Raw genomic sequence first — 19778 nt, 5'->3', positions numbered from 1 at the left:
TCACTATATAAATAGGAAACAATGTGCACTTAAGCATCAGTTCCACTTTAAATATCCGACTCACTTTATGAACAATGAATTCGTTTGTAAGTAGAACCGTTTGTATTGTAATTTGTGATGTGTGTGAACAGTGGTTGAATTTTTTTTGCAGATAGTAATATTGCTTGTAACAACAACTGTATCTGCAATAAATGAAAATAACAGTGACGCGACAACAAAAAACAAACGGACAATCCCAGATTTCCAAAATCAGGCAGAATTGAAACAGCTTACACCAATATATCAAGTAAACCACCCCAATAATCAACCAGCATATCAACAAACATACCATCAATCCAACGAGCCCCATCTTAACAACTTTTACGAAAACTCCAATAAGTACTATACGCAATCTTCAACTCCCATCAAGACAGTCTTCGAAGGCGATTCAAAAATTCCTGCCGTTAAAAATATATTCGAGGACACCCCAAAAGTTGCTGCCCAGCATGTGCTTTACGAATATGAGCAAACGCCCACCAATGCAGTTTCCAACGTTCAAGTCAAACAACTCTTCCAACGTCCCGAAGAAAGTAAGACTGTACAGACAGAAAAAATTGCACTTCCAGAACCCAACAGGTTTTTGTCAGCCGAAACCGCCGTAAATCCCGTACATCATAGCACTTTGGTCAACCATGCCCAAAATTTCGGCCACGTTGTAAACCATCCCTTGTACAACGTACAACCCACCCATGTACAACACCAACAGTACATACCAAACAAGTACTTTTATGTCAATGGGAAGATCGTGTATCAACCCGGACAACAAAATCAACACCCCACGGCAAACGTTAACAATCACCAGACACAAGTACCAAGAACCAACTTCCAGAACTATCAGACTCACCCTCAAACTCACCATAATCCAGTCCATTCACAACCTTATTCGGTTTCCAATCAAAACTTCGTCCACGGTCAAAGCACGCCATATTTGCATAATAAACAATATCAAAAAATCCCTCCCTCCAACGTACCACAACAGTACAGATCACCCCAACAAAAACTCATACCACCACCGATGACCTACGTAAGATTCCATCCACCAGCCAGACACCAAATGCAGCCAATCACGCAACCTGTTGCGACACCCATTGCCGCCCCAGTAAAAGAAGAACAAGCCGAAGAAGAGGAGGAGGAAGACGATAAGGAGCAGCTCAGAGAAGAGGAGGAAGACTCTGGTGAAGCCAACGAGGAGGAGGAATCCGCCAACTTGGAGGAAGCCGATGGTGAAGCTGAGGAAGAAGAGGACGACAGGGAATATCAAAGACCTGAAAAACTACACGGTTTGTTCGGTAAGAAATTAACGTATATTGTTCTCATTATTGAATGTTCTCTTAACCAGGAAAATATTCCTTCGACGAAGATGAAGAGAGGGATCACGACAGGTATAAGGAGCACGAAAGCGATGATGAGGAAGACGGTGATGACAGAGACAGCAACAGGGGATCTTCCAAATACGTAACGTCAAAAACTAAAAAACCATACAGAAAAGTTCCAAAGAATGGGAAGTATGACAAAAAAGACAACTACAGTTACAGCGAAGGTTACAGTACCAGCACCAAATACGAGAGTCCAAAATCCAAGAACGGCAAAGGTAAACCGAAGAAACATTACAAAAAGGTGAAGTACTCGACGAATTCTAACAGCAAACCCAAGTACGAAGTGATTGAAGGAAAACAGTCGCAGCACATTCCAGTAACGCACAAGCAAAAGTTCGTTAAGGAAAAGTTCTATCTGTCGAGGAGTTTCAACGACGGATTCGAGAGAGCCAAAATGAACTAATATACATAGTACCTTTTTAAGTTTTTATATTATTTTTTACATGTTTATAATGGTAGTTGTAACGAGTTATTGTTAAGTATAAACGGAATAAACACATGATATTTTATTCTAAATATTTATTGTGTTGCATTAATTCATTATTATACTGTGATTATTAATAAAATGTTTAATTTAATGCAAAGTATTTTACTGTGTATTACATAAACACAATTTGAAAGTATTGGATTGGTCGGTTTAAGAGAATAAGTGCAGCATTCCCTTTAATTAGTGGTCAACCACCGAATAATGCGTGACTTATTCAGGCCTTTAGATAAAAACAATTACTTTCTATCCAAGATCAATTGATTTTTTGGACGTGTTCAAAATTTCACTCTTTAAGAAAAGAATTCTATAATTTATTGCAATATCACGAGTCAATGGATATCGATGTCACCAAACTGTGCATTCTAAATCATGGCATTGAGAAATTCATATTAATACACTTTTAGACTATCGAAACTTTAATTCTAAACTTACCTTTGCTATTTTAAGTATGCACGCAAAATTAGCACCCGCATTGTGATCAATAATCTTCCTATCCATAAAACCACCTGTCTGAACATCTGCAGTATCAATTTAGTCTCAGCTTGAAAATTAACTAGTATATTAAAGACACACATTTATTTCCCATTTATTTAAATAAAAATTATTACACAGACCATTCCACACATACCTGTAGCTACTAGACTATATCACTCATATAACAGGAATAAACTCTAAATCAATTGTAACAAAATAATACGAGTCCTATCTATATACAAAAATACAAATTCATTTATCTCTCCCAACAAAATCAAATCCGTTGAACCATTCATCGTAAAACCAAATTAATTTTAAGATGTTGCAAGCGATATCATTAATTTAGGAATGGTAAAACGGATAAAGTTAACAAAGTAAGTAGAATTAAGTTTCTTTAAATTTCACACTGTTTTCACTAGTGGGAGTCTTTAAACTGTTATTATCGTGCACACTCGGCATCTCTACACCTTCTGGCGGCACCGTACAAACACTACCATCCTCATCAACGGTCAATCCAATGGTGGCTCCAATTTTGCTCGAGGCTTGCTTAAAAGTGTCGCTAAGCTTCACCTGGACGACGTTGATACACATAGACATCAAAGCGAGTCCAAATACCAAGTAAACAATCGAAACAATCATGCAAATGGGATGTCTTGGTACGAAATCCCCAAAACCAATGGTGGACATAGAAATAAACACGAAATAAAAGGAAGCGAAGAAGTCCCAGTGTTCCCATGCACAGTAAATCAACGCCCCCAAAAAGATGTAGAGAAGCAGAATGAAGATGGCCACCGAAATTGGCAGGTTGAATTCGTCGTCAATTTCGAAGTTTGAAAGAGCTGGTGTTGTGGGGGTTCCGTCCTCATTCATGCTGTTGGGTGTTCCTCCGTATGGGGGGTAAGTCACTGGGTTTTCTGCGTCCGGTTGGTGGGAGTTCCTTCGGAAGGTTGCTATCTCGTACATCATTTGGGCTCCTTTGAAGATTTCCTAGATACGATAACAATGCAGAAATGAGAAGGTATGATTGAGGAGAGTATATTCACCTGAACATGTCCTGTCTTCCTGATTTTCCTGCAGCTGCCGGTATAATAGAGTCTTCTTACAAAGGACCAAATAAACTTGATACATCTTGTAAACAGTTTACCAAAATCCGTGAGAGCTATAAGGAACAAGGGAATACCAATGATTGAGTAAACTATCGTCAACACTCTCCCCGTTGTTGTAGTCGGATACATGTGACCATAACCTGGAAACAATATGTATAATACAAATATAATGTGTATAAGCAACAGTGCAAAAAACTAACTCTTACTAAAATTAACCACCCTAACTGATTATCTTACCAATAGTTGTTATAACAGTAAGAGCATAAACAATTCCATTAAGAAAACTCCAAGATCTTTGCCCGCTGTAACTCGTCATCCCTGCCTCATGAGCAACATGTAACTCCTCTTCAAATATCCTAAGTTTGTTTCGAGCTAAGGACTTCCAGTCCTCTTCTCGCAAATTGTGACTCCTCAGCCAAAGCTGATCAATAAAATCCCTTTTAACTCTTTTGACACCGCATTTGTAGAAATTCTCGAAACTACCTTCCGTGAATTTGAATATCATGCCTCCTAAACCACAAAACATCATTATTAGGAACAGTTCACACATGCACCTGTTCCATAATCGTTTAATGCTGTTATATTCCTCAGCCTTATCTCTTTTATATTGTCTATAGTTTCGGAAGATTTCCGCAATTGAGAACATTCTTAAAATAGAAAATAATTCTAATATATTAATCTTCGGATTTACAACCCATTTGCCTCTTTTAGAAAGTATTTTAGACTTTTTTGGATCTAGGGCTTCAACAATTTTAGGCGTCTCTTGTCTTTGCAACTTTCTCTGCCTAACAAATTCTTGTACTTCGGGCCTGAAAGGTTTCGATTCTTGTGGAATATCTGTGGTACATGAAATCAAACTCGAATCAGAGTACTTGCGACCTTGTTGTTTAGTATCAACACTTAACAGCTGTGCTTTCTTAAAGCTTTCTATGAGTTCTTCCTCTGTAAATGCATTCGGAGCTGACTGGCTTCTTTTGACGTTTTCCTTGTCCCGCCGGAAACGTTCCCTTCCACGTATGGCAGCATTGGTTATAGACTTTCTGGTCTTATTAATGAAGGATAGAATTTCAGTTTGGGCCATATCAGTCAAACTACCCCTTTTCTTAGCTTCCTCCTCAAAGTTCTTGGGAATGCTGCTGCTCTTCTGCACACTCTTCCCATTGACCGTCAAAAAGTTGGGATCAATCATGGAAATACCCTGCGGCTCCGACTCGGTTTCGCTGTGCGCCCTTCTTTTGCTCGCCGACCTGGTGAGTCTTCTTCTTCTCCTCTCGGGCGTCTTCGGTCTTCGTTCAGGCACCTCATCGTCGGACGTGGTCGTTCGATCGTCCGCGTTCCTCAACGGCGTCGCTTCCCGTCTCGAACCGCTTGTGCTACGTTTTTTCGTAAACTTCCTGCGCTTCCGCGCCACCGTATCACTCAACACTTGCTCCTGAGTCACCATGGCCGCCAAACGGGCCTTGTCGAAGAATTCGTTCTCCTTTTTCAGTTCTTCGTCGTCGCCTATTTGGTCTGTAGGTGTTTGCGTTGAATCCATGGTATTTAGACTAAGTTATTTTTGGAGCGCTGCTTTGGCTTGGATTCTCACTCGACGAATATGAGATCGCTTGTTCGCTGGGATGATTGTAGATGGAGCAAAGATGTAGGAGATTTTGAATTATTATTTTTAGAATATTCGCGGAAATATACGATAGGCATAAGACAAGCACAGGGTTTAAATAACACCTTTGGCCGTTAATCTGAACTAATGTTAATTTTCAATAAGAATAAAGTTATATGAGGAGAAATTTGTTATACGATTATTACCGTTCGGATTATTTCAAGATTACTAATCTCAAAAATTGGTTTCTTTTTCCCATATTTATCTAACCATTGCTCCAATCGGTGATATACAGTAATGAATAAAATTATAACAGCTTTTTAATTTATTAAATTATTTAATTATTTACTAGCGGTCTTTTGCTTAATATAATTATTTAATCACTGGTGTGAAACTGTAAAAAAATTATAATTCAGTGCTACCAAGACTACACTAGAGAAACAAGAAGAGATGGTTAAAAGTTTATAGTTAAATAAGACAATTGTTTCTTGTATAATTAAAAAATTCAGAGAAACTGGCCAAGTAATGGCCTCGAAAAAATTTGATTGAGTTTGAAAAACTTTAAAGATAATCATTAATGTCAAAAAAAGCAGTCCAATCTTATCGTCAACTGAAAGTAAAGCCAATCTGTAAAAAATGGAATTTGCTGCAATTAGTTCAAGGACTGTGAGAATATGGTTAGTGGATGGGGGTTGTTTTGACCCCAGACCTGTTTTCTACTAAAAATGTGACTTACTTAGGATCACATTCACTTGACAACAGAATAGTGGAGATGAGTAGTTTTTAGTGATGGATGTAAATTTAAGGGGTCAAGATTATAAAACAGAAAGGATATTAAACAAAGTGTTACTGTTAAATCAAATAACACAGATAACAATATTAAATTAATATTTAACTTCTTAAAAAATTGCTATAATAATGACCATAAATAAATATATATAAATATTAAGACATTCGTATAATTACTAATGGGGAATACTGTTACTTTCAAAGAGAAATAAAGTATGAGCATCACGTCTCTTAAATAAGATTTTAAAGAGAAAGCCAACTTAATTTATATTCCAAAGTTGCCAATATTTTTGTAAATTGGCTTATAACTTAGACCAACGTGCGCATTACTTAGTTATATTTTATTTTTATCCATGAAACTATCTCAAATGTGAAATTTGTTGTTCATTGGTGTAAATACATGTGGAGGTCATTGTATTTAAGAAATTTTAAAAAATAAAACACAAGTTCCTTTGCCAAAACATATGAAGCTAATTACACATGTAATTTTGAATTGGATACCTGGAAAAAAATTAAAGGCTCACTTATTTAAAAACACGTCGTACACGTGATTCAAGCAAATCAACAAATTGTGTCGTGTACAGAGACATTCTGCGATATTTCGGAAACAATCAGGTTTTAAAAATAACACGATAATACCAATACAAATCTATTTTAAATACACATGCAGTGGAATATTGTCTACTGGTCTAAATTCAACAGATGTTTTTCTTTAATTTATTAGGTGTTCGAAATGCAGTAAATTATTTATGATGCCTTTTATTGGTGTGGTTGATGGATATGTTGATATATCGGTTACTTAAGTTAATGCAGTTAAAAAGGATCCACCCGAAGTTTTATTTGGAAATTGATTTGGTTATTCTTGTTTTTCCTGCAAAAAGCTTTTGCCATCATCTCGATTTTGTTATGTTATTAGGAAAATATACCTAACGTCAAAATACAAGGAAATTAGATTGGAACTTTTAATGGTTCTTTGAACTTTGTGAAGCTAAGAAATCCATTTTCCTTATTCAAATGGTTTGGTAAATTTATGATATATGCACGAGCAGTTTATGATCTAAGAAATTCTCTAAAATTTATTTCCCATATTATGTGTATATGTTAGAAACATAATTCTGTTTTACTGATTCAATAAAATAAACGTTTCTTTAACAAACTAAATGTAAATATAATATATTTTTGTTTAATGTGAAATGTCAAAATAATATTTTTATTTGATAAATATAAAATATTATATTTAAAAGTAAATATTTTAAAATTAGAAATAGCAGTTACGATCAATATTTATTCATAAAAGTTGACCAATACAGTAGTGGCCATAATTATAGTTCAGTTCTAAAATATATTAAAAATATGAGCTGTACTACTTGAAGTGGATGCCAGTATCAATAATGTTTATTGTTTTTTTTTCTGTTATTATTGTGTCTACTATAAAACAGGTCCACAAGTATTAATTTATTCACAATTTTATATATGTGGTTCCTTTATTAATGTGCAGACTATCAAAAGTTTACAATTTGTTTACGTAAGGCCATTGGGATTTGCCATTATTAAAACTAGTATTTTTAAATCTCACACCATAATGAGAAGCTAAACAATACCGGTAGATGACTAAATAAATTAAATTTAATTGGTTTCCAAACTTATGTCTTTTTTACAAAATATATATATATATATATATATATATATATATATATATATATGTACATTTTTAAAAAAATATCGAAATAAACTGTAGTGTGCCTGTGTATTATGATTTTTATTATTTATTTTAATATACAGAGTGTTTATTTTTATATTCTTATTTTTTAATATTATTATTTGCTATTTTCAACCATTATATCCTAGGGTTTCCAAATTTTGTTCGGGAGTGTATTAAACAACAATTTTCTTTCATATATTGAAGAAATGATGCTCTTAATAAATATGTTTTAACATGAAAAGGATACCCAAACACAAATCCAAAATTGTGAAACAAAAGGATTATGCCAAATGTAATAACACACACATATTTAATCATTAAATATATCTTTTAAAGTTAAAGTTACTATTTTTATATCCAGCAATTCATAAAAATATATGCAACATTTTATAGAATAAGAAGATAGTAGAATTTATAATAGTGTATAAAACAATAATAGTAAATTCATATTATTTTAACAGTTCACATTAAATAAAAAAGTATGTACCTATAATGTTTCTTTTTTATTTGGAAAACATAAAACAATGAGAATTATTCATATGTAACAGAGAATTATAAACAATTTGGATAATAATTCTTTTATATTAACACACTCTTGAGGATTAGCGTCCTGTCTAGACAATACGAATTCAATAAATTTACAAGTGGCGCTTACAAAAGTATGCCAAGGTAGTATGCACAAAATTTTAATTGAAATTAATTGCGAAAACGACCCGAAAACGACACAGTCACAATAAGCCAGCAATAATTTAAAGTAGTGCATGCCAACTCCCGACCTAAATGTTGTCCCAACAAAATTAATTCGGGGCGTCGATGTTTGGTAAAAGGGATAACGGATGCGGCGTCAATCACCACAAAATCTACATTTATAGTGACTCTTGCGACCGAACAAACGGAATTCACCAGTTGCCAACTTGTAAATTACGTAATTTTGACCGGCGCAAAAAAACTTTTGTATTCCAAGAATGCGTTGTTTTGACATGGAATTGCTTATTTTTAAGCACTTATATTAAATATAAATGCCTAAAAATAGGGACGTACCTACGACGGATTTTATTTTTATATATGTGACGAAACTTTGCTGGATGAAGATCCTGTAGTTTTGTGATAAATATCCGTTTCATAATTGTGACTCAACCCCAAAAATCCAAACGTCAACTAAAAAATACTATTAAAGCTACCAATAATATTTTTTTTTAGTTGATGTTTAGGTTTTGAGGTTAGGTTTAGGTTACTTTTAGTAGGTTCATTATTTTATGTTGAGACCTTTTAAATTAGCATTAATTAATGTTTCGCAGTCTATTTTACTAATATTTTCGTCTTCTATCAAATTTACTTTCCTGAATTTAGCTACACAAATTTAGAAAAAAATCATCTCACAATCCTTGAACAAGCAGATACCATCTCCCCTGTTTGCTTTAATTTGAGCTGACAATAATAATCATTCAAGTTTTTCGAACTCAGTTACTATTTGTTCAACCTCTTTCAATTCTTTTCCTGAACCGAAATATAACTTATATAACTTTTTGCCAGCTGTAACTTCACATCCTATGTGGATGCCTCATGGGCATCATGAAACGCCTCTTCAAATTGTACTTTAAGTTTATTTCTAGCTAAAGAATTCCAATTTTATTCACGCAAATTTTGACTCCTCAACCAAAGTTGGTCAATAAAATCCCTGTTGATACTTTTGTCATCGCATTTGGAGAAATTTTTGAAACTGTCTTCCGTGTATTTAAATATCATACATCCTAAACCATAAAACATAGTCATTAGGAATAGTACACATATGCATCTGTTCTATAATCGTTTAATGCTGTTATATTCCTCGTCCTTATCTCTTTTACATTGACTGTAGTTCCTAAAGATTTTCGCAATTGAGAACATTCTTAAAATAGAAAATAATTCTAATATGTGTATCTTCTGAAAATCTGTGATACATGAAATCAAATTCGAATCAAAGTACTTGCGACCCCGTTGTTTAGTGTCAACACTGGATTTGGAAACGACTCTTTCACGTATGGTGACGTTGGTTATAGACTTTTGGTTTTATTAATGAAGAATAAAATTTCAATGTTATAGGGAACTTTTCTACATGCTCTTACCGTGTGTAGTCACAAAATTGGGATCAATTATAATCCACTAACCTTTTTTTCAGTGTTTGAACTAATTTCAGCATGTCCCTTTTCCCTCAATTTGGCTTTATATTGAGTTGACGATAAGAATGGATTGTTTTTTTGACATTCGAATTATCCAGTTATCGACTTTCTTTCAAGTGTTTTGAACTCGCCCATTATTTTTCGTAGCTGCCACTTGTTCAGTTTCCTTAATTCTTTTAATAATACGTGAAACGATTGACTTATTTAGCTGTAAACTCTTTCTTCTCTTTTCGGTCTTATCTTACTCTAAAATTGTGAAATCACTTAGGAAAATATTAGCAAAAATTGTTTTGTAATTTTCTTATAAAATAATTAGAATTACTTGACATGCTTTCTGTAATTTAATTTTCCTTGACGTTGTTTTTCACTAAGCAGGGATTTCATATTAAAATGAATGGCTTCTTTCATAATTGAAAGAAATTGCTTTTATATTAAAAATTTAATGAAGGAAATGTTTATGGTGAACTTATGTAAATATAAAACTTCGAAGCGTAACTAAAAATAAGTTTTTTACTACCACTAATTAAAAATTGATTTAATCCCAACCATATTAATTAATAACGTTGGAATTATTTGGTATCTAAAAAGTAACTTTAATCTTTCCTTAAAGTTGACATGTTGATTTATCTCTGGAAGATATTTTAGAAGTAATCCGAACTGCCTTTGTCTCCACAGAACTAAACTTTTGTCCTTACCCATAGTAGTGTAGATGGTGCTACAAAAGACCATGGCATTCCAAACCGTCCACACTTTATCGCCCCGATTGGCGACAATCAAAGAATGCTTTTGGTAAGCATCTATCACTTTGGACTCGAAGTCCATCAGTCTTCTTGCGGCTTCGCCCTCCCACTCGCCCACCGAAGTCGCGTACGGTAACTCTATCGACAAGTTACGTAGTTCCCTTATTAAACTATATCTGTCTCTTCTAATATCACGTTCCACTATTTTCTCTTCGTTCTCACCTGAAAAAAGAAAATAAATTCATTTTAGCCGGCTTCACTTGCCACGTGTGAGTTCAACAAAAATATAATTAACCGACACTCCAGTGACGATTGCCTAATGGAAAACCTTAACTTGACCCAGTTAAAGACTGGTCTGGCATAAATCAATTTTCAAAAAAAGAAATAAAGGATGAACAAGGGTCAAGGCAGGACTGCACCAGCCTTGCCAATGTGTACCACAATAAAATATAAAGGTTTCGTAAACAGTTATTTTTGTATGGTTCTATAAATACGTTTGGAAAACATGGAATGACAAACATACTTTTTAATGGGTATATTAGCTGTCTAATTACCTGGAAAGCGGAATAATGGCCAATTTGCAATGTTCGGCAAGTTTTAAATTTAGTCGTTTGGTAAATTTGAAAATGTCGCTTTTGTTTAATGCTTTCCTGTGGGTTAGATAAGAAAATTTAACCACATAAATGTCACTAGCTCATAAATTATAAAGTATTAAATTTTTGGAGGAAATTCGCATTTAACTAATGAGCAACGATGAGTGAATTTGCAGTATGTTGTGACTTATGTGAGGTCCCAAATTAAAATCTTAATTTTTCAGCTGTCAGAATTTAAATTGGACAAACTTGTTTATTGGATCTTTACAATGGATTTCTGAAATCGACTAATTTTCATAGTTAATTAGTTTGTTTTTAAATTTGCAGACACATCATCAAAGTGAAGGCAATGTGAGTGTTGTAAATCGTGGTCAAAAATAGCTGAATTCCAATAGCATCTATCTAAAGAACATTTCATGTTAAATTTTGTAAAATGTAAAAGGAAAATGAAACTTATCCAAACATTTAACTTCGTTTTGGTGAATGATAAGTGAAAATATCCAGTAAACACCGTTTGTGAATGTTTATATACACTTGATAGATATCCTAGCTGGATTTGCTCCAAAATATATTTTAAATTGTTTAATTACTTGTATCGTTTGCGACCGATTAAATCATCAGAGGATGTTGGCATATTTATGTTGTTGATGCAATTTTAAATGGTTGCATTAAGTTTCATATAAACTTACAATATACACGTGTCAATCAAATATCAATGATATCATAATATTATTAGGAACAGGTAAAACTAATTTATGTTCTTACTTCATGATACTTAAATTATTTTCCATATTATATTTAACAATTACAGTATTAAAATATGTTAAACATATGAACTGTACTATTTGGATTGTATCCCAATACCTATAATATTTATTGTTTTTTCTCTTATTGTCATATCCAACAATGCAATCTTATCGTCAACTGAAATTAAACCCAATCTGGAGGAAATGGGACTTGCTGAAATTAGGTCAAGCACTGTGAGAAGAATGTTAGTGGATGGTTTGACCCAAACACAGACCTACAAGAAAAACACTGGTTTCCATTAAAAATATCAATTTTGATTTGATTAAGAAAGAAGTTTCATGCTACGAATTTCACCAAACAGTTAAACAAAGAGATTCTACTCAAATTAAAAACAATATAAGGCATTTGACATTTGCCAGTTCTATTCTTGGATGAAAGGCAAAGAGCCTTTTATTAATGACATTATCAAAAGTGGGTTGATGAGTTGATTTCGACAGTTCTAGCTAGTAAACCTGATAGAACTAAGTAGTTTAAAAAGTCTTACTTAAACATCAGCTCCTTTAGATAATAGAAAGGGCATTCTGGTTCATAACAACCCAATACTCAAAGGCAAATTCAATATGTTTTTACTTTAGTAAAAGGAGATTTTTTACTCCTGAAGTTAAATTTTAATAATCAGGTTAAACGAGACTTAAACTACGTTAAAACCGTTAAAAAACAACTTCTTACAATATCCTAATCTCATAAAAATATAGTTTATCCAGTATTTTTAGTAGAAGGTAGAGTTTATGTGACTGACCCTATTCAAGATAGTTTTGTTTAAAATATTCAATTTAGAAAATAAAATGGTACATTGTTGTATTTCCATAAATTCAGATTTCTAACAACAAATTCACTAGGCAACTAGGTTTATTTGAAGCTGTTTTTAAAATATCAAAATATAAAAGTAATATTTGAAAACAGTACTAGTATTTACAATTTTATGAACATTTTATTTTGTTCTTATAGCTTTTAGTACATATAAGGTCATTAGTTAGAGACATTGTGTATATATATATATTTTTTTATCCTTAAACTGTATTTATTGTAGCAAACATTTACATTTTATGTATGATATGTTTCATGAATGTGACATCTTGAGATATGTGGTTGAGTACTAAAATATTAGGCGGATAAGTGAAAACTTTATCTCCTCATTCCATATGTTACACTAGAACTTATGTGCAAAAAACGAGACGCTTTTTAAAAAGGGAACATCACATGTTCCCTTTCTGAATGTAAATTTTTACGATCAATATTAAAATATGGGAATCCAAAAAGATTTAAAAAATGATGTTCGATATTATTAAAAACTTTTTGCTGCAGGTTTGTAATCTGCTCTAATTAATGTAGGCGAAGTACAATTTAATTATCCAATTCAGTGTTGTAATTTTCAATTCTTCTCTCATAACTTTGTGAGTATACGTTATTGTGTTTTAATTAAACCGAACATTTACTAATTTGTCCGTACATTTACAATATAATTATTTCGTCAGAGCTTTAATTTGTTTAATTACAATGTAAAATTCTCTATTTTATGTTATTTTACGTTTATCCAGTTCATTTTTAATTATAAATGTAAAAAAATATTTTTAGTTTGGGGATAAAAATACGAAAATTTTATAAATTAACTGATACTTTTAAAATACCACAACTTTACTTAAAATGACTTTTAATCACTATTGTAATTAATAATTTTTTGCCAACGTTTTACAAGCAAATTCATGGTATGAAAAAAAATCGAACTCAGTTTTGACCTCCTCTTCGGAATTAAGCTTTTATTACTTAAAGAAAGTGAACAATGACAAAGATAAATAATAATCATATGAAGAAATATCTGTAATGTTTGGAGGATCAGGTAAATCTTCCCGTTTAACATTTTGAATCTTCCTTTGAGTATTGGGTTGTTATCAACCAGAATGCCCTTTCTATTATGTAAATGAGCTGATGTTTGTTTTTAAAGTACTCAGTTCCCTCAGGTTTACCAGCTACACTGCACTTTGCAATTTGTTGTTAGAAATCTGAATTAATGGAATTTTATTTTCCAAAGTGAATATTTTAAACAAAAATATATTGAATAAGGTCACTCACAAAGATATTTATAAACTCTACCTCCTACTAAAAATATTAGATAAACTATATTTTTATGCGATTAATTATTATATTATTGTAAGTAGTTAAAAATTACAACGGTTTTAAATTAGTTTAAGTTTCGTTCAAGGACCTTCTTTTACCTGATTATTAAAATTTAACTTCAGGAGTAAAAATCTTCTTTTATTAAAGAAGTTGATTGATTATTATTAATATTTGAAGTTAAATCGTACTATAAATTTGTCTAGTACTTAACAATGACATTATAAATATAATTTTTAATTAATCACACGTTATTGAAGTAGTAGAATTTACCAATCTATTTTTGATTAAAATTTCCATTCATGATTCACCGATACATGATTCAAATACAGCCCACATTTTCGTGATTTTTAATAAAACAGCAATACAAAGTTGATGTATATTTTGACCAGTTGCTCTTGACAAATGATACCAATACATTACTACAAATATCGTGTTAGTCACAAACACCACAAACTTTATTTCAATAGTTCGTAAATTTGTAAAAGTTTTTCATTCGTCCACTGTTCGAAAATATATAATTTTAGATTTTTTTTCGATGAAAGGCAACTTGGCAATTTTTTAGGTGCGTTAGCACCATCAAAGTGAAAATAACTTTTGTCGGAAACGTTGATTTTCAACACTTTTAAATAGAATTCACCGGCTCGTTTAATATCGAGAAAATGTTTTGAAATTTTGTGACATAAATTTCGGGGAGTAAATCCTTAATAAATATTCATGATTTATGTGGTTCCCCTGAGGGATATTACGAACATAACTCTTTATTCACCAACATTATTTGAATTAATTTAATTAACAAATGAACATTTTAATAAATTAAAACGAAATTAGTTAACCATCCAATAAGATTGAACAGTCGAATGCCGTTAAAAGTAATTCAATGATTTGATTTAAATGCAGTTATAGATCTATATACAATTTTTTTGATTTATGTCAAATGCACTTTAGATAAATTGGATACACGTGTTCTGTTCACCTGCTAGAACGTGTCAACCGTGACTGACCAACTCAACATAAAATCAAAAACTCAAAAATTCAAATGGGTATGTGCATTTTTTATGGTACGATGTAAATTTTCAACGGATTATTTTTAATTCTGCATAATCGTATGTTATGAAAATGTTTAATGGTGCACTTTTGATAGAAATATGGGTTTGTGAATATGTGAAACTTGTGCAAACGTTTCTGCCAAGAAAAATATTTTTCTGGATATTACAAAATAACCAACCAAAAACAGATTTATTTCTTTGTACACCAGAGAAAATATTTTTTATTATTTTTGTGTCTCTGTAATTATGTATTTCTTTCATGTTCTGTACGTATAAAAACAATGAAATCATATAAAATTCATGACTGTCTTATCCATTTTGTGTATTTATACGGTTTACTTTAATTTTTTAACTTGGCGGGTGCGTTTAAATAAGTAAAAAAACGCAAAACAAAAAGACTACAATCAAAATTTATGATGTAATCTATTTTAAAATTGTGACAGTCTAATATCCAGTATAAACAATGCACGAAATTTATTGCGCCTTTTTGGCTCACGTCATGTTTATTCAAATTAAATTCTAAATTCAAATAACTGTGTTTGAATTAAATATTGGAAAAACTAAATAAATTCAACCACCCACTTTTTTAATATTTTAAATCAAGAACAATTGAATTTATAAATACTTTCAAAAAGAATCACTGATGACGTTAAAAACTGGTTTTACAAACAATAATTGAGTAAACAATAAGATCTCAATTTCACCACAATAAATATTTTCAATTTAATCCATTACCTGGATGTGATGTTTTTCAAAACACGACTGTTTTTCAAATGCAAATGAATTCAGCTTTTATTCGTATCATTTGCAACTGGCATTTTAGTTGTCTAGAAACATATTGTACATTATCCAGAAATGGTAAAAAGGAAGTGGAATTTTATTGAGATTGCAGATAGACGAAATTGAACAATTTAAATAATAATTTGATAATGCAGTTAGGGTGACTTTTGGTGCACCAACATTCAACTCCACAAAAGCAAACTTCATTCCAAAATTGAAGTACATTTACATAAAGTGATTGACATTTCAGCTCAAACTCTTCTTAATAAAAGAATTGTCCTTATACTCGCCACACACAAGCTTAAGAAGCGGTTACTCAGTTTTACTTCTACTTTTACGTTTAAATGATTAATGTTAATGTGCTATAAATATAATAATAGCAGAAACACATTTTATGTCATATTTAACAGGAATGCAAGTTTTTACCACTAATTAGATACATTAAATTAAATAGAACGCCGAAATAAATTTGCCGTAAAGTAGAACAGAACTAGAAATATTTCATTATTTACAAACGAGACATTTCATTTTTTTGCGACGCCCCGACGTGTCTCGACGCCAATTTCTGTCTAAACAAATATCAAACATGTTGAAGCTTGTGTAGTTAAATATGTATTTAATCTACTAATAGGTTTTGGACTTGAAAAGATCAAAAGAACAAGTAATGATACTGTGCTTTGATTAACATTTCTATTTTGTATTTTAAGATTTCTACAAAAACTTCAAACCTCACATTATAGTATCATTAGAATAGTAACAAAAATTAATCCAATATAATTTCAAGAATGTGTGTATTTATTACGTATTATTAATTTGTTGTTTAATTTACATTTTTAATTCAATTAATACACATATTTATAAATTATACGCAACCAATATTCATTTGTTCAAATATTTAACATTTAATTAATCCAAATTTATTTACATCCAATGTAATTAATAAAACATTCAATTAATTTAATATAAATAAATACTGTGTTTATGTTTTCTATATTTATTTTAAAAATTTTATTTAATTAGCTTTTTACTTTATAAATATAATAATATGTCAATCTAAATATAATTGATAACTATAAGACTACAGTTAAAATTTAAAAAATAAAAACATTAATTGAAAGGGAACTACATATGATTATCTCAAAGATTTAAATTATGAATATTAAATTATTTCCTAAAATTTATCTCAAAATAATAAAATAAAAAATTAATAAATTTTAACAATTTTAGTGATTTTAACTATTTTAAAGTCGTAACAACAAGGAAAACCCTTAAAAACAGGAATTTTTTTATGCAAAGGAAAGTAAAAATATAAAGCAATATATTAAAATGTAATTACACTGTAACTACAAAAAATAATTGTATTGAAATTGCAACAATAGATAAAATATTAGCACAAATATTTAATTAATAAATTAATAATAAGAAGAAAAATAAAATTATTGTTGCTACTGTAATAGTATAATAAAAAATTATAAATTAAATTAAAAATTATTTTACTTTATTTTAGGTATACAAAGTGTGTATAACATATGTTTTCTACGAAAATTTTTGAAAATTTATTTATTAATTAATTGAATTAGTTTTCTACATTAGAAAAAAATTGTATTTTAATAAAAAAACTGAAAATAATGAAAAACTGAAATAATTGATACATGTCAAAAATTTGATTTATAAATGTAAAAATTACGAATTTACCTCTAAAAATATTGATTGAAATAATAATATATAAAATATTAAAAGAAACATTTAATTAGAAAATAAATGTTAATAAGAAAAAAATATGTAAAATTAAACAAATCTAATTTAACAGAAAATTTTCTCAAATTAAAGATTATAAATTAATTTAATTAATTAATTAATAAAATAAAATTAATTATTTTAATTATTTTTACCCCTCCTAGGAGGAGAAAAAAAATTAAAAGAATTTTAATTAATTACCTTCAATCGCCACAAAAACCAGGGCACCACCAATGGTATACAAAATAATCACAATCGAAAGAAAACAATGGGTGAACCATTTCCTGCTCAAGGCATACAGTTTGTTGTAGAGCCAATAGGCGCATTTCTCCCCGAAACCCAATCCGGATCTGGCTTTGAGCATTGCATTGTTGAATTGGTCGAAGACGAACACTGAGGCCTTCCGTCCATTGGGATGGGGCGCCGACCTGATGCTGGTATTAGCACTGCGGGTCTGTGGACTGCCCATCGTCATCTGCGGCGGCGGCGGTATGATGAGGGTCGGCCTGGCGAAACCGACCCTCTTGTTGCCGTCCATCGGCGTCTTGGGCTTCGACGGGGTGCTGCTCGTCGTCGACTTGACCGAAAGATCGTCCGCCATGTCGTTCAGTTTATAAAAAAATTTTTATCAACGGTCGAAACTGCAGAGCACACTTCACATTATGTTTTGTTTATGCCGCGATATCACGAGCGGAGTGGTCCATTCGTGGCTTACTGGCGTCGCGGTGCCGGAGTTTATGGGGGACTGCATCGTCGACGCTGTCAGTCCGTCGTTATGCGGTGGGCCGAGCGTCTCCACGCAGCCGATCCATTGGGATTCTTCCTGAGGATTCGGTTCTGTGTAAAAAAAGACGTATTTCGTTTCTCCGATTTTTATTTCCGTAACGCCACAATAAAGATCTCGTGCGATATTTGATCGAGTTTGTCGCAGACAAGAGAGGCAAATTTGTTGTGTTTTCGCTTCGTCTGCCAAAGTTGCTTCGCAGAATGGCCTACTAAAATAGGTGCTAATCATCGGTTTTGACGGTGCTTTTTTTGTAAAACAGAAATTAATCAACAAGCATCAACTGAAAACTTTTCGGAAAAGTGTTGAATAAATTTTTTCTCATCATACAACAATTTATTTATAAACACGTTTCGTTGTTATTAATATAAATTCAACAGACATGTCTAACTGGTCGAGACAAATAAATTTAGGAGAACCCCGACATTGGAATCTATGAATTTTATCCTGATGCGTAACAAGCACACAAATAAACTTAGAATATTACGTATCTTGTTCCCATAAAGCAGCTGATGAATTCATGGTAAAAACCAGATTAAACGTTTTTATTCACTTAAACTTTATGGTCACTTAAATTTATTTACTTCAGATTACCACATCAAACAATCCTTAAAACTTAACAAACTACTCAATCTGAAATAACTTAAGTGTTGAAAACTGTTAAATATACATACAATGTACAGTAGTGGCCTTTATTGTAGAAACTTTTTAAAATGTTAACTATTTTAGCCATAATTCTTTTGTTTAATATGAAGTGTGAAAATATTATCAATTTACTATTGTTGTATTATAAAAACCACAATATTCTTATTCTATAAAATGTTATATATGTTAGCTTACGTCATCATCTTCACCGATGGAACGAAATGATGGACTCACATCTATTTAGACTATTTTGTTTCCATTTGATAATCAGGGCAGTTTTTTATTCCTTTAAATATGTAAAATTATTATTTAGAATTTAGTTATAAACGTGGGCCCCCATGTTTTCTATAGGGTTAATGTCTGGATCAAGACAAAACATCGATGCTTTGTCTTTTAACCATTCCATCACAATTTTAGATTTGTATCAAAGATCGTTTTATTTCCTCCAAATTGGCCTTAATTTCAACTGACGATAAGATTGCTTTTTGACATTGTTATCTACTTATTGATTTTCTTTCAAAATTTTCGAACTCTACAGTTTCTTTAAATTTTTTAATAATACTAAAAACGATTGACTTATTTAGCCGTAAGCTCTTAGCCATCTCTTCTTGTTTTTTTTTTTCGGATTTAATAACGCTAAATTATAATTTTTCTAACAATTTCACTTCCACCAATGATTAAATAATTATAATAAGCAAAAGACAGCTAATAAATAATCGATTTAAATTCACAGAGAGCAATGAAAGTCCATAAAGTAAAAAGTTGCTATAATTTTGTCTATTGAAAAATAAAAATGGAT

The 19778-nt window shown here is 31.4% G+C and overlaps 3 protein-coding genes across 3 annotated transcripts; 1 reads left to right on the top strand and 2 right to left on the bottom strand.

Annotated features, from left to right (window-relative positions):
* The first annotated feature begins 74 nt into the window (after positions 1-74).
* Positions 75-1953, top strand: LOC109606805 (probable serine/threonine-protein kinase DDB_G0280133). Its single transcript, XM_049967962.1, has 3 exons — positions 75-86; positions 152-1328; positions 1379-1953. Exons 1-3 carry the CDS (start codon positions 75-77, stop codon positions 1816-1818), a joined length of 1629 nt encoding a protein of 542 aa, XP_049823919.1. The 3' UTR covers positions 1819-1953.
* A 510-nt stretch (positions 1954-2463) lies between these two features.
* On the bottom strand, positions 2464-5400 carry LOC109606804 (uncharacterized). The gene is made up of 3 exons (XM_049967605.1): positions 3720-5400; positions 3420-3622; positions 2464-3363 (listed from the first exon to the last, which is right to left on the bottom strand). The coding sequence occupies exons 1-3, from the start codon at positions 5017-5019 to the stop codon at positions 2761-2763; spliced, it is 2106 nt and encodes a 701-aa protein (XP_049823562.1). The 5' UTR covers positions 5020-5400; the 3' UTR covers positions 2464-2760.
* A 4328-nt stretch (positions 5401-9728) lies between these two features.
* Positions 9729-18467, bottom strand: LOC109604280 (uncharacterized). Its single transcript, XM_049967606.1, has 3 exons — positions 17752-18467; positions 10428-10694; positions 9729-9978 (listed from the first exon to the last, which is right to left on the bottom strand). Exons 1-3 carry the CDS (start codon positions 18149-18151, stop codon positions 9974-9976), a joined length of 672 nt encoding a protein of 223 aa, XP_049823563.1. The 5' UTR covers positions 18152-18467; the 3' UTR covers positions 9729-9973.
* Between the last annotated feature and the right edge of the window lie 1311 nt (positions 18468-19778).

Source organism: Aethina tumida, chromosome 5 (genome assembly GCF_024364675.1).
Source record: "Aethina tumida isolate Nest 87 chromosome 5, icAetTumi1.1, whole genome shotgun sequence".
Lineage (NCBI taxonomy): Eukaryota > Metazoa > Arthropoda > Insecta > Coleoptera > Nitidulidae > Aethina > Aethina tumida.
The sequence above is the reverse complement of the archived record's forward strand: the minus strand, read 5'-3'. Positions and strand labels throughout refer to the sequence as shown.